General features: G+C 42.5%; 2 protein-coding genes across 2 annotated transcripts in view; both read left to right on the top strand.

Moving 5' to 3' along the window:
* The window catches only part of LOC137649956 (cyclin-C-like), a 35,071-nt gene extending 19,567 nt beyond the window's left edge, over positions 1-15,504 (top strand). Inside the window, exons 3-6 of the mRNA XM_068382939.1 lie at positions 5,297-5,503; positions 10,490-10,613; positions 11,030-11,157; positions 14,840-15,504. Of these exons, the coding sequence (XP_068239040.1) occupies positions 5,297-5,503; positions 10,490-10,613; positions 11,030-11,157; positions 14,840-15,045 (665 nt within the window). The 3' untranslated portion in view covers positions 15,046-15,504. The remainder of the gene's footprint in view (positions 1-5,296; positions 5,504-10,489; positions 10,614-11,029; positions 11,158-14,839) is intronic.
* Positions 1-15,819, top strand: part of LOC137649955 (uncharacterized) — a 361,156-nt gene that overhangs the window by 139,844 nt on the left and 205,493 nt on the right. The window lies entirely within an intron of this gene.

Below are 15,819 nucleotides of genomic sequence, written 5' to 3'. Positions count from 1 at the left end.
GCCGATCACCGAGATCGTCCAAGCATCGGCCCCGAGATGTTGCCACCTGCGGACGCAACGCTGAAGGCATCCCCCCACAGGTGGACACGCAGGGGGACTGCCACCCCTAGGGCTTGCGGCCGCGGCCGCCACCCCTAGAAGTCTTGCCTCCCCTGGAGGACTTACCACCCCTCTTGACCTTGGCTGGAAAGGGCTGGGGCTTAGACACCACTTTCTTAGCTGCCGGTGCCTGTTTTGGAGCCTTACGAGGCTGTTGCTGCTGTTGTGGCGGGGCTGGAGGCTTATAGGGCCGAGTTGTAAGGGCCCTGTGGAGGAGGGAGTCCGTGCTGGATTTCCTCCACCTCTCAGCCGTTCGCTCCAAGTCTTGAGGCTCAAACAGGCTCTCCCCCAGGAGGGAGGCATGTCGGAGCCTACACACATCTACGGCGGGGACCTTCGGATGGAATCTCTCGGACACAGCATCGCGACGCTTCAACACCGAGTTGGCCCACAGGGTGGTAACCTGGTGCGCCAAGAACTCGATGGAGCGGGTGCCCGAGAGCAAGAAGGTCTCTAGGGCCTTCCTATTGGTCTCCTTGGACAAGTCCTCAGATCGCAATAGGATGCCCAGAGATCCTAACCAGAAGTCCAGCCACGAAGTGGCCTGCATGGCACACTTAGCGACCTTCTCGTGGTTAAGGATCTCTGCCGCCGAGAACGACACCTGCCGGGCAGAGAGTTTCTCCAAGGGAACTCCCTTCGCCAGCTCCTCCACAGAGTGATGGAGCGGAAGAGCGAGGTTGTGCTCACCCAGGATCTCGAAATACCTCCTCTGCTGAAGGCGAGGAGGAGGGATGAGTTTGTTCCCGGCAGTGGAACGACTGGAGGAGGCAAGAAGTGCGAGCTGAGCATTGGCCCTAGCTCTGGCACTCTTCAGCCCCCGAGACCAGGGCAGAGCTGCACTGGTCTTAGGGGCCTTCCGAACGTCGAACACTTCATCCAGAATTGTGTCTTTGCCTTCACGGGGGGGGATGACTGGATCCGTAAGACTGTTAAGTTGCCTTATCAGGCTTAGGACCTGCCAGAAGGCATGTTCGGACTCTTGCTGTTCTCCTCCCTGTGGGCTGGCAGCTAAGTCTCCTGCCCCAGGAATCTCTTCCTGGGGTGATACGTGGACATTCCCCTGGGTAGTCATGGGTTCCTGTCGAATCCTTGCAGAGGATTTAGGGATGGTCTTGGAATCCTTGGGCTCCCTCCTAGGAGGGATACAGGATCCCAACAACGAGGTTCGAGGGGCCCCTTCCTCACGAGACAATTCTCCTGCCTGAAGCGAAGTCTCCCCCCCTGGTGCCGGGGGGAAGACTACCGGTCCACTGGACTCACCTGAGGACGGAAAGGCCTCGTCCACGGGAGAAGGAGAGAGTACTCGTGCAGGAGAGGGGGCCCTCGAGACCGACCTCTTGGGAACCAACTTCGCCCTGGGGGAAGTCACCACGAAGTCCACTCCTCTCTTTCTCTTCAGCGAAGGAGAGACAGCCGCTGGTTTGTTACCCTGGCCGGCAAGTGCTGGTTTCATAACCCTCACTAACGCCCGTGCCAGCGGACCAAACCAAGTCTGCTGCTCAAAGGACACAGAGTCCGAAATCCTCGCTAAGGTGAAAGGGATCGGGCGATCCTTTGGAGTGGACACGACGGTACCTGCCTGAAAAGAAGGTGGGGAAGAATGCTGTAATGACCTGTCCTCGTCCTGCAATACCAACCTGTGCTTGGATGGAGGTGATCCCGAGTGCCGTCTAGGAGCACGCGTCCCTGCTGCTACCACCGGCTGTGGAATTCGCCGCGAACTATGGTCGCGCGAGGGTGAACGGTCGCGCAAAGGCGAATGGTTGCGCGGGTGATCGCGCGGGCGTACAGGCGAGCGGTCGCGCGGGCGCGCAGGCGAGCGGTCGCGCGGGCGCGCAGGCGAGCGATCGCGCGGGCGCGCAGGCGAGCGATCACGCGGGCGCGCAGGCGAGTGGGCGTGAGGGTGGGCAGGTAAAGGAACACGTGTCCGAGGCGACGAACGCAAGCGATGGCGCGACGGCGAGGGATCGTGCTGCCGCGTAGGTGAAGAAGATCGCTGGCGATAATGATCACGTGATGGTAAGCGATGGCGAGCAGCATGTGAAGGTGAATGATTGCGCGCAAGAGGGCGGTCGTTCAGGGTTGAGCGATGAGGAGCAGCATGCGTAAGCGGGCGATCGTTCAGGGTTGTGCGATGGCGAGCAGCATGCGCAGGTGAATGATCGCGTGAAAGGGTGCGATGGTGATCAGCATCCGCAGGAGGGCGGTCGTTCAGGGTTGAGCGATGAGGAGCAGCATGCGTAAGCGGGCGATCGTTCAGGGTTGTGCGATGGCGAGCAGCATGCGCAGGTGAATGATCGCGTGAAAGGGTGCGATGGTGATCAGCATCCGCAGGAAGGCGATCGTTCAGGGTTGTGCGATGAGGAGCAGCATGCGTAAGCGGGCGATCGTGCAGGGTTGTGCGATGGCGAGCAGCATGCGCAGGTGAATGATCGCGTGAAAGGGTGCGATGGTGATCAGCATCCGCAGGAGGGCGATCGTTCAGGGTATTGCGATGAGGAGCAGCATGCGAAAGCGGGCGATCGTGCAGGGTTGTGCGATGGCGAGCAGCATGCGTAAGCGGGCGATCGTGCAGGGTTGTGCGATGGTGATCAGCATCCGCAGGAGGGCGATCGTTCAGGGTATTGCGATGAGGAGCAGCATGCGTAAGCGGGCGATCATGCAGGCTCGTGCGATGGCGGGCAGCATGTGAAGGTGATCGCTGGCGAACTGGTGATCGCTGGCGAGCTGGTGATCGCTGGCGAGCTGGTGATCGCTGGCGAGCAGAAGGTCGACGCGTGTCCTGTGAGAGGATAGGTTCACGAGCAGGAACGGGAAGATCGCTGGCGCGTTGGCGAACATGTGTTTCTGACACACGATGGTGAGCAGGGAGTTCAGCAGGAACTAAAGGGTGGTCAGAGACCGCAGGGCGATGGTCCTCAAATGAGCGCTGACGCTCGGAAGAGAGCTGACGAGCAGGAGAGCGCTGGCGAGGGGGGCAAACATCAGGAGAGAGCCAACGAGCAGGTGAGCGTCGGCGAGCAGGAGAGTCTTGGCGAGCAGGAGATCGTCGACGAGCAGGAGATCGCTGGCGAGCAGGAGAGCGCTTGTGCGCTGGCCCTGCTCGCGTAAGGGAAGAATCCCTTAGCCCCGAAGGGACCGTTGCCCGTCGGGTGACGAGTTCTCCAGAAGGCGAAGATCCGGCAGGAGATGGAGAGCGGTCCGCAGAGAGGTTCAAGGAGGGCGGAGTAGTCGGTTGAGGCTGACGAGGAGAGTCCCCCCCGGAGGACGAAGACCCAAAAAGGCGCCTCTTAGTCCCCCTGTAAGGGGAAGGGAGGCCCTTGTGGCGTAGAGGGCGGTGAGCCTTACGGCGGAGGCGGCCTCGGGGGAGATCGTCGGGACCATCGGTCCTCCGAAGGGGAGTCTCCTTCAAAACACTTCCCTCAGAAGGAAGCTGGGCAGCAGTCGAGACCGAAGGACTCACTTCCCCCTTCGAAGGATGCACGGAAGGGGGAGGAGAGCCTAGAGCACCATCACCAGCAACAGCACCTGCGTCGGAAGGCCCAGCCACGTCGGAGGCCTCTGTCACCACGACGTCGACAATAGACAGAGGGTCTACCTCCGCTACCACCGGCGACTGTTTAACAGCGGCCCCCAACGAGACAAGGTCAATAAGAGCGACCCTGGAGGGCAAGCCCTTAAGCCCCAGGGACGACCAAATCTGCAACATATCATCACTGGATAAAGTATTATTATCAATAACCTCCCCCGGAGGAGGAGGGGGAACCGCCTCGCTATGGGAGGCGACGCCCTCTCCCCCCACCGAAGGTAGGGAAACAGAACAAGGGCCTGCGCTCCCACTCGGACGACTCTCCTTAGGAGACGGACGAGGGGGAGCTTCGGAGGAGGTTTGGGCGGCGGAAGAAGAGTCCCGAGAACCTTCCTCCTTCAAGGCTAACCCCGGAGGAGAACGGTCTCTCTTAGACTTCTTCTTACGCCGACGGCCAAACCTCTCCCACTGGGAGGCAGACCACTCCCTACACTCACGGCACATGTTATCCTGGTCGCACCGTCGGCCCCGACATTGAGGGCAGAGGGTGTGAGGATCCGTACTCACGTCCGACATGAAAGTCCCACAAGGACGGCCGGCAACTCCAGGGCATGTCCGCATATTAAATAAAAGAAAATAACTGAAGGTCAACTTCCAACCAATCACACAAGCTGTAAAGAAAAAGAAGAAAATTAAAGGCTGTCAGCGAAGGCGATGAACAGACACGTCTGATCACCGCCGAGCCAAAAGTGAAGTGGAGCAAGTCACCGGTGTGTGGAGGGGGGAGGGGTAGCAAGCTACCCTTCCCCACCCCCCCGCTAACTAGCGCGGGGGTAATTAACCCTCGTTAAAAACTATTGGCTCGTCATTTCAGCTGCGCTAAAAGTAAACCCTTTGTAAATAGCGTGGTTTGTATTTCGGTTACGGAACAAATGATTATTATGTTTATGATCTCCAGTGTTGAAGAAATTTACCACTAAAAGCCCAAGTTTATACATAGGAAAGTATATTCAACCATTTTCTACAAATAATAAACAAGGCCAATTTCTCAAAACATTAAATTTATAAAAAAAAAAGTGCTATTACTTTTTTTTAATATTGATTAATTTTGGTCATTCAAGCATCAAAAGATATGGAATTTTATAGCCTACATTCTATACATAAGTATAAAAAAGCAGTCAACTTCTATGTAAAGAAATGGTCACTTTTGAAAGTGACTTCAATACATTGATAAAATGGTACACACAAAATAAAATATAATCTAATATAATTTCCAACATACAGCTTTTAGAGCATAAAATTCTCTTTCAAATAGTTTTTAAATGAATAAAAAATAGACTGAGAAACCAAATAGTAGTAGCAGGAGTTTGAAGTAACCCCAAAATAACTGTTTTAATGGGGTTGAGTCGTGCCCCTTAATGACGGGTAGGTGGGCTTACCAGCCAACGACCGGTAGTTACAAATACCTTGTTAAATTTCAACAGTCATTCCAGCTTCACTGAGATCATCCCTCTATAAAAGGACTCACTTTTATATAGTAGGAACAATACAAATTTACTTTTAAGAAATTTTGTATTTTGTAAATATATCCTTTATATTTTTGGTACAAAAGTGTACTTGTAGATTTAAATGTTTATTATACAGTAATGTATATTTTCTTTACAGTTATTCAACAACTGGGTGAAACCCTAAAGCTAAGACAGCAAGTTATTGCAACAGCAACTACGTTTTTAAAGAGATTTTATGCCAGGAACTCTTTAAAATGTATTGATCCTCTTCTGTTAGCCCCAACAAGTGTTTTCTTGAGCTCGAAGGTAGAAGAGTTTGGTGTAATTTCTAACAGTAGATTAATCTCCACATGTCAAACTGTAGGTAAGTTATCTTTGGATTTTTTATTACTGTTTATAATTGGAGCTTTGTTCTGGTACAAATACAAACTTTTGTCCTTTACATAGGATCCTTAAAGGCAACATACGCCTCCTTACCTTTTGCTTAATATTTCTCGCATATCTGCTTAGCTGTAAAAAACTGACACATACATCCCCTACCTCTTCTGAAACCACTCTGTACATCTGAGATTACATCCTCTGTTTTATCCTTAATCCTGTTAATTAGTATTCTACCGTACTATTTTCTAACCACACTGTAGCAAAATAATACCCCTTGAATAACAACACTCATGCACATCTTCGCACATCTCCCTTATATTTGTATAATGGAACAATACACGCTTACACCCAGTTCACTGGGTCCATTCAAGTACACTCAGCCCTCACACCATCCATACCAGGTGCTTTTTTCCTCTTGTTTCATCTAGTGCTCTCTTCACTTCCCCTCTTATAATCTCTCTCTCTCTCTCTCTCTCATTCTCATCTCTCATCACTGGCACCTCAGCACCTGCAACAGGAATTATATCTGCCTCCCGATTATCCTCAATATTCAGCAACCTTTCAAAATATTCAGCCCTCCTTTTCCTTGCGTCCTCTCCTTTCAAGAACCTTCCATTTTCATCTTTCACTGTCTCTTCATTTCTCAGTCCACCCTTCTTTAATCTCTTCACTTTTTTCCAAAACTTCTTATTCACTTCATATGAATGACCAAATTCCTGACCCCACCTCCAGTCGGCCGCCCTCTTTGCCTTAGCTACCTTACATTTTACTTCCATATTTTTCTCTATATCTTTCATACTTATCTACACTATTACACTGCATCCATTCTTCAAATGCCCTCTTTTTCTCTTCTGCTTTCATCTTCAATCCTTCAATCCACCATTCACTACCCTTCCTCATGCTGCCTCCAACAATCCTCTTGCCACACATATCACTTTTAATCCCAACTAAATTTTCTTTGACTAACTTCCCCTCCTCCTCTGGATCACCAGTTTCTCTCACTTTCACCCTGTCATATGCCACTTCCAACATTTCTTGATATACACTTTTTACCTCAGGTTTTTTACAATCTTCAACTTTCATTACCTCCCTTTTACATCCCCCCATTCTGTTTCCCCACTATTTTGCTAAAACTAATTTTTCTTCAACTAAAACGTTATCAGACATCCTTCTTGTTATCAACACATAACCTGTTAATGCCCTTTCTCCTACTCTTTCATTTGCCACTCTTACCCTTGTATACTTGTTATTATCTTTCTTTTATGAAAAAAACTACAACTTATCACCAGCTCTTGTTCAACACACATCTACCAGTCTCTCATCTCTCATTTTCACCTGGTATGCCCTACTTCCCAATAAGACCTTCTACCTCTTCAGCACCCACTCTGGCATTTAAGTCACCCATCATTACTACAGTACATGATTCCTTCTACTCAGTCCTTTTATACACTTAATTAATTCATTCCAAAATTAATTTTGCTCTTCTTTACCTATCTCTCAACCTGGCCCATACACACTGACAAAAGCCCAACACTCGCTACCTAACCTAGCCTTTATCCACATTAACCTAGATGACACCTTTCATTCAACTACTTTACCTGTCATCCATTCACTCAGAAATAAGGCCACACCCTCTCTTGCTCTTCCCCTATCAATCCCAGACACTCTACTTGTCACTTCACCAAATATCACTTCACCCTTCCCTTTTATCTTTCCCTCACACAAGGTCAATATATCCATCCTTCTGTTCCAAAATATACTTCCAATTCACATCTTTTACTCTCTCTCATACTACATCCACCCCAGAACTAGAGTGTGGGGAGCAGTCACTCTCCCCCCAGCTCCTCTTATTTGATATCTCGCAGGAAGTAACTATACAGGAGAGGGTATTCCCAGTCCCCTCATCCCGTCCCTTTTAGTCGCCTTTTACAACACGTAGAGATACGTTGGCGCTATTTTAATTGTTGTTATGCCCTCGCTGTTACGGGAGACATAATAGTGATAATGATAATAATAATAATAATAACAATAATAACAATAATAATAATAATAAATGTGATAAATGGGAAGCAGCTCCTGGTCACCAGTATAGTAGCATTGAAGACCAGAAAATGATAAATTTTGCAACAGAAAAGGGGAAACTTACAATTCTCCTTTTACTGAAAGAGAATTTGAATCCGCACTTGCTAATTACAATGATACAGCCTCTGGAATTCCATATACAATGATTAAACATCTACCTATTAATACTAAGTTATTTATTTTAAGCATTGTTTACAGAATGTGACATGATCATAGTTATCAAAGTGTTTGGGAACTAGCCATTATTTTAGCGTTTTTAGAACCCAGTAAGGATTAGTTTTTAGCTGCAAACTATCAACAAATTGCATTGATATTTTGTGCATGTAAGGTCATGGGGAAGATGGTCAATGCAAGACTGATGTGATATTTAGAGAGGAAACATTTTATCACCTATCCAATGTGGATTCAGAAAAATGCACTCAACAACTGATGTCCTCTATTTGTGAAGCCTTTGCTTCCAAACAGCACCATGTAACAGTCTTTTTTTACCTTGAAAAGGCAAATGATACTGCATGGAGATATAGTATATTCAAAACCATTCATAGTTTGGTATTGAAAGGCGAGCTACCATATTTTATTCAATCATTTGTTTCACATAGATTTTTTTTTCAAATTAGAGTGGGTGAAACTTTGTCAGAGAGGAAATGTCAGGAAAGAGGAGTACCCCAAGGTAGTGTGCTAAGTGTAACCTTATTTACATTAGCCATTAATGCGATATCAACACTTAATAGATGATCGCTCCATATCATTTGTTGGAACTACAATTACAAGTTGAGGGAAAATGACAATTCTCAATTGAAAAAATTATTCAGTTGGCTGATATGAATGGATTTAAGTTTTCGACAAGCAAAACTGTTGTCGTCCTTTTCTGTCGTATTCGGGTAGTGCATCCAGACCTGGATATGTACATCAAAGGTCAATGGATCCCATGTATAAATGAAGCTAGATTTTTAGGACCTGGATATGTACAGTACATCAAAGGTCAACGGATCCCATGTGTAAGTGAAGTTAGATTTTTAGGATTGATATTTGATTGTAGGCTGACAAGGATTCCTTACTTGAAAGCCTTAAAAGTAAAATGTCATGATGCTCTGAATCTTTTAAAAGTTTGGTTCCATACATCGGGGCCAGACCGCAAAACTATTTTTAAAGTTATACTGTACAAAGCTTTAATTTTTTGAAAAATTTGTTATGTTTGACAAACCCCAAGCTAATTAAAGATTTTAGATTTTATACACCATATTGGTGTCAGTTTGGCCACTGGAGCCTTTATAACGTTGCCTATCCCAAGCTTCCTTGTTTACGCTGAAGAATTACCTTTAGGCCTTTACCGAAAGTCTTCTATTGTTTGGTATTGGTTTAGGTTGAAAAAACTGCCTAATTCTTCAGCCTACCAGACTGCAAACCTAGTAAGGCATCTAGATATTTTGAGTTGCACCCAAAATCTCTTCAACCTTATGGTTTTTGGATATAAACATTAGTAGACAGTCTAGATATAGCTAGAAATAAAGTGCTCCCATTCAAGATATCATCAACTCCACTTTCCCCATGCTGCTTCTATCCTATTCCCAGCTTCAGCCTGACATCCTCCCTCCTGATTTGTAGTAGAACCTAAGTATCTAAATTTTTCTACCTGTTTTATAACTGCTCCTCTAGTTTCATGTATGGCTATCCTGTCCCTACCTTCCTTACTGCTAACCATGGCTTCAGTCTTATCCACATTCACCGAAAAACTACCCCTTTCCAAAGTCTCTTGCCACTCTACTACCTTTGTCTGTAATTCTTCCTCTTGTTCAGTAGTAATCACCAAACTATCTACATATAGCAACTCCCACAACTCTTTATTTCTGATCCCTTCACTCAACACATCCAAGACCTACAAATAAAAATGGCCTTAAGGCTGACCCCTGATGGTTAACTAGTGCTCTGTTATTGTTCAGTGGCTACTTTCCACTTGGTAAGGGTAGAAGAGAGACTTTTAGCTATGGTAAGCAGTTCTTCTAGGAGAAGGACACTCCAAAACAAACCATTATTCTTTAGTCTTGAGTAGTGCCATAACCCTCTGCACTGTGGCCTTCCACTGTCTTCAGATTGTGTTATTTTGCTTGAGGATACACTCAGGCACACTGTTCTATCAGTTTCCTTATTTCCTTTCCTCACTGGGCTATTTCCCCTGTTGGAACCCTTGAGCTTATAGTTTCCTGCTTTTCCAACTAGGGTTGTAGCTTAACAAGTAATAACAATAATGATAATACAAGGGGTTTGCAAAACTCCTCTCCACTACCTTTGTTTTTCCTAAGATAGCTAGCTTGATAATCCCTCTTCACTTGCATATTCTTTCCCAAGATAGCTACCTTCATGTTTTACCTATCAACTTTAATGGCTCTTTCTCTATACTTTGGTGATTAACAGAAAATCCTCCCTCTTAGGAGTAGTGCCACTTCACCTTCAGTAAAATCTGTTCAGTGTTTTGTATATGAAGTATAACAGTTTGTATCTAGTGGCTAAATACATCCATATCTATTATTTTGTGGTATAGCAACCCATTAATTTTATGGATTGCTGCATCTGCAGACTTAATTCATATTACGTAATGAATAGTATATAAGAAAGGGTAGTATGTAGACAAATGACTTCCTCTTCTCTTTGGAACCTCTATATCACATTGTAGCTGGATTACTTGTGCCATACAAATGGTTTGTCAAATAGAAATTACAGTATCATCTTTCCATCAGTGTTCTTTGAATATTATTCAGTAATAAGTTTTATATTTACAGAGTAAAAATTATTTGGGTTTAACATTTTGAAGGGTAGAATAAGTATATCTAGGATGGAAATGTTCAGTGTCCTATGTATTGATATTGATATTTGTTTGTTTTCTTTTCAGTTAAAAACAAATTTGCTTATGCTTACAATTCGGAATTTCCTTATCGCACAACTCACATTTTAGAGTGTGAATTTTACCTTTTGGAAAGCTTGGATTGTTGCTTAATAGTCTATCAACCTTACAGGTTAGTATTGTACAATATTTCTATTATTGTGTTTTGGTGAGTTTACTATGCCCATGTATATAAAGATAATACATTCATACTCCAAATAATCTTATTTTACCTATGCAGTAATGCCTGAGTGGCATTTAAGTGAAGGTTGCCGAATTCCATTTCTTACACCCATTCTCACCTTTACTACTTTGTTCCTAACCCTATCCAACCGAGATGTACCGACCATGCTCCTCACACGCTTCATCTCAGACACATTCATTTTCTGTCTCTCCTTCACTTTCATTCTCCACAACTCCACTTCCATACATCACAGTTGATACAATCATTTTCTCGTACACAACTTTCTTATTCTTAAATGAATAAAAATAAATATTCTGTGTATGACTCATGTTAAAAAATTTGATATCATTTTTTTTTCTTAACAGACCACTTGTCATATACATGCAAGATCTTGGTCTAGAAGGGGAAGTTTTACAGCTAGCCTGGCGGATTGTGAATGACTCACTTCGAACAGATGTATGCTTGCTCTTCCCTCCTTATGAGATAGCCCTAGGTAAGTGGTTACAATAACCTTATACACCAATGTCCCGTCATACGAATGAGTTCTGTTCATAAAGAAACGTTCGTTAAGCAAAAATTATTTCGACGAAGTGCATTTTCCCATTGACTTCGATTATAAACATTGAGATACGTTCCTACAAACTCACCAAAGTTCACTTGTTTCCCAATAAAAGGCCTAATATACAATGAAATAGAATACTAGAATAAATTTGTTTTTATTAACATTAGGTAAGGTAATAGTAACAAAATAACGATGGTTTAGAAAGTGCTTTGTTTCTATGAGTAGCAAAAATTAAAAATCAATATGCCACAGCGATATTTTCAGTACAGTAGTGTCCCCCTAAAATAAAGGATAAACAATACTGTAGTATTAAGAAATGTAGTAAGTCGTATGAAACAGGTAACCAAACCAACAGTCTACTAATTATAATTCACAAAATAAAAACATTCTGTACTCTATAATATTCATTTCTAAAAATAAATCTTACATTTTTAAATTACCGCTCGAAATGACTTGTATCTTCACAGAATAGAATAATTACAATCCAAACACAAAGAGGATTAATTTGAAAATGAAGAATAAAAGCAAGTGCTGTACCTTGGGTGTGAAACCCACTAGCAAGTCAAAATTTTAAATTTGATATACCATTAGACTCAAGAGCAAATAAAATATTAGAAAAGTATTATTAATAAAACTATTTACCATAGTATGATAAAGTGATAGTTCAAGCATTAATTGTTTTTTTCTTGTGGAGGGGATAAAAATGATCTTTTGGAAGTTTGCCTTATTCAGCTGATCCAAAAAGCATGGACAACAATGTCCATCAACTTTATAATGAAAACAATGGAAAAGATTACTTATTCGCTGTTTTTATTTCTTAATACGATACTAGTATGTGAATATTATATGCATCATTATTAAATACAGTTAAGTGAAACATCAGTGTTATCAAAATATTGTTCTTATATCAAATACAACTGTTCGTTTGTTTAGGAGTCTACCACATAACGTGCGGCAATTTTGAACTGATAAATGGCTGTATTTGGTATAAACAAGATTTTGATAAAACATGTTTCACTTGATTGTATCTAATAATAATATTGGGAGGAGAGTAATGGAAATGGAGGTATTGTACAGGGGACAAGAAGGAAAGGGAGACCAAAGCGAAGGTGGGTGGACTGTATCAAGGATGACCTTCAATTAAAGGGGTTAACCGGTGATGAGGTGTGGGACAGAGGTAAATGGAGAAAGCTGACCAGAAACATCGACCCCACATAGAAGTGGGAAAAGATGTAGACAAAGAAGAAGAAGATGATCATAATACATGTAATATTCACATATTTTATCGTATTGAGAAATTAAAAAAGCGAATATCAATCTTTTTCATTATTTTCATTTGTTAAGTTGATAGACATACTCGTCTAAGCTTTCTGGATTTGATGATTAAGGCAAACTTCTGATTTATCTTTTTTATTTTCCAAAAGAAACAATTAATGCTTAAACTGTCATTTCATCATTCAATATTAAATACTGTAGTTTTATTTCCAATACTTTTCTCTCATGTTATTTTACTATCGATTTTAATTGCATATCAAAGTGTACTGGAAATGCCGATAAATGATAATTTATAGTTTTAGGTTTGCAGTTCTTGATTATACAGCTTAGGAAATTACAAATTTTTATGCTAATTCAATTAGTTAGGCAGTTTTTGTGCAATTTGGTTTACTTTTTCATCAAATACAGTACAGCGTCTTGCTCATATTATAAACTCGGGAATTTCATAAAACCTTTTGTAAGATTGTGTTATAACAAGTCACCATTTTTCCATGTTTTCCTTCAAGTCTCGGACATAGCTTATACGATTCCAAACAGCTTAGCATCTATGGACATTGTTTTGTTCTTACACAAATACAAACCATTCGCTCTTTACTATGGATATATATTTTCAACGTAGCCAGAATCTAGCCATAAACTTTTACGCGAGACGTCAGCGAGCCTCTGCTAGTTATGGTGGGTAGCAGAGGGTAGACAGGCCACCTTGCTCACTCATTCACTCACTCAGGGATATACTGTATGTCATTTTTGTTTTTGGCTTGGTAGAGTGAAGACTTGCTGTCTCACTCTCCCGTTAACTCTTAGAATCTTACCTGGCCATAAAACTTAATCATTCTCTCTTTTTCTCTTTGCAGGTGTGTCTGGTCTTTTGAGGATTGCAACTGTGAGAGTTTGGCCTGGCATACCAGCACATTCATGCCCATTGTGGAAATGGATCCTTACTGACTTCTCCTTGTATGCAGACAACACTCCTGCACGCAGACTTCTCCCTGCGACGAGTTTCGGAAGTGGCTATCCTCCCAGTGGGAGCGGTACAGTAGGAGGCGGAAGAAGAAGGCTAAAAGGGATTCTTCTCCCTTAGTGTCTTCCGTGAGGTCGAAGTCCAAACTTCTTTCTACGGTGCCTCGTACTCTCCACGCTGACTGCTCATTTGCCCTCCTCCTGCAGACATTCGAGATTTCGGCGTCAATGACCTTAGATGTCAGGATGCCAGAAAACTTCAAATCAATCAATCAATTAATCGAGCAAGAGTGATGTCTATTTAATCCCCAGAAAACCTTCGGGCCAGGAGGACCAAGTTGCTTCCCCCTAGCTAAGTGGCAGTACCCACCACCTGTGGATAGTCTATCTCTCTTGAAGCAAAATTCACTAGCCCTTCAGGATCTTGCCTCAAACACGTTCTCCCTAGGAAGCGTGGGCTGGTTTTGTTGTTTGTGAGCAATGGCAGGAAACATTCACAGACAAGCTAACTTTGCCTGGTTCACTGCCATCCAAGCACAAGCGCCCTTCTTTCAACACACGGAAGGCAACTTGCGAACCACCTACATGTGCTCTAACTTGTGTTCGCACGTTTGTTTGCGATGCTTCAGCTCAGAAATGAGCAGTTCCTAGTTTCAGATTAGAGACTAGCACCCCTGTGCGTGCTCGCCAAGTGGGATTTTAGTAATTTCATGTGTGAAAAGTTACTATTACCTTGCGGTAGTCCATAGCACAGCTGTTAATTCTTATTATTTATCCTGAGTTGTCTTAGTCTTGCAGTTCTGTTTATTGCCTGATTAACTACATTGTCAATATTTTTGGGTTAGAGTGCTGTGTGGTCTCCAAAGACTTTCCTGTTAAAGGTTAGGACAGGAGGTTAATATTATTGCTCAATTTGGTTTAGTAAACATCATGATGTAACTTTATTGTCATATTGGTCCAATCTAAGAGTAGTTGATATTTTGTATGCTTCTTTTATTCTTCGTAATTTTTAGAAAATGGTGGAAATTTTGTACTCAAAAGACCAGTACATTTTAGAAATGATTTTGATTTTCCTAGTTTGTAGAAGAATATCTTACCTACAAAGCCAGCCAACAGATTTTTGTGAAGGAAAGAAATGAGTTGAACAGCATTTATTTCAACGCTTGTAATTGGGCAGTTTGCTGTCATGGCAATTATGGTAGTTATTAGGTGGTCTTCATTACATATATTGCTTTTGATGAAGGTTTGTATAGTAGGAAGTATATTCTTAATATATCCAGGGTTATTTTAATGTTTTTATTTGGCTTGAAATTTCTTTTTTACTTGAAATATTTCCGTCACCGTTCACCTCTGATGCACACTATTTTTATTTTTACAGCTTGCATTAATATGGCGTGTGTGGTTCATCAGAAAGACTGCAAGCAATGGTTTGCTGAGCTGAATACTGACTTAGATAGAATTATGGAGATTACAAGGTACATCTTGAACCTTTATGAACTCTGGAAGAACTATGAAGAGCGCAAAGAAATTCAGGCTCTTCTGCAGAAAATGCCCAAGCCAAATACCCAAGCAGTACCTCGGTGATTAAAAGATTGTGAAGTAGAGGAAAATAAATGAAATTATTTTTTTATTCTTTTATTTTACATTGTATTTTTCTATATTTATGTGTGACTATGTTGTTTTCAAACAAAACTATCATGTGAGTATAATAGAGAACAGTAATTGAGACCAAGAAAATTAAAAATTTAAATTCATAATAATGTAATGCATAGAATGTTCTGCTTTAAACATTTCTTTATATTTTTATTTTTCTAAAGCATAATATTTGATCATTTTTTTGTGAGCAGAATGCTCCATGATAGATAATTATTCTTTATTTCAAGAAGAGTTTTTTATACTTCATTGTATGGATAGATATAATTTCATTTGTGTTTATTGTCAAATGTTAATTCAATGTAATCAAGTCTCAGTATTTGTTGTACCTATGTGAATGATTGGAATGACCGTATGCAGTATAGTAAATTTGTCCATCCCTCTATCAAATGTTTAATTATCCTATGAAATCCAAGTCAAGAATTATTTCTAAAGCAATTCTTTGCTAATCTCGTTATCGTATTTAACAAAGTATCCATAATGCGCTATGAGTAAGCATATAAGATAATTCAAATTATAATTAGAGTATTGATTCTAATTTCTAGATCCATAGGGTTGTCTGATAGACCTATCTTTAAATCAGAAATATATTTTGGGGAAGAAAAAAATCTGAAATTTGGTAAGCAAAGAGAACATGTGCATGTTAATGGCAGAAGGCATTGTAGCTAGGGCTGGAAGGGATGGGGAAAGGACCCTTCAATACTG

The sequence above is a fragment of the Palaemon carinicauda genome, chromosome 11 (assembly GCF_036898095.1).
Source record: "Palaemon carinicauda isolate YSFRI2023 chromosome 11, ASM3689809v2, whole genome shotgun sequence".
Taxonomy (NCBI): Eukaryota; Metazoa; Arthropoda; class Malacostraca; order Decapoda; family Palaemonidae; genus Palaemon; species Palaemon carinicauda.
This window is presented reverse-complemented; position numbering and strand designations above follow the sequence as displayed.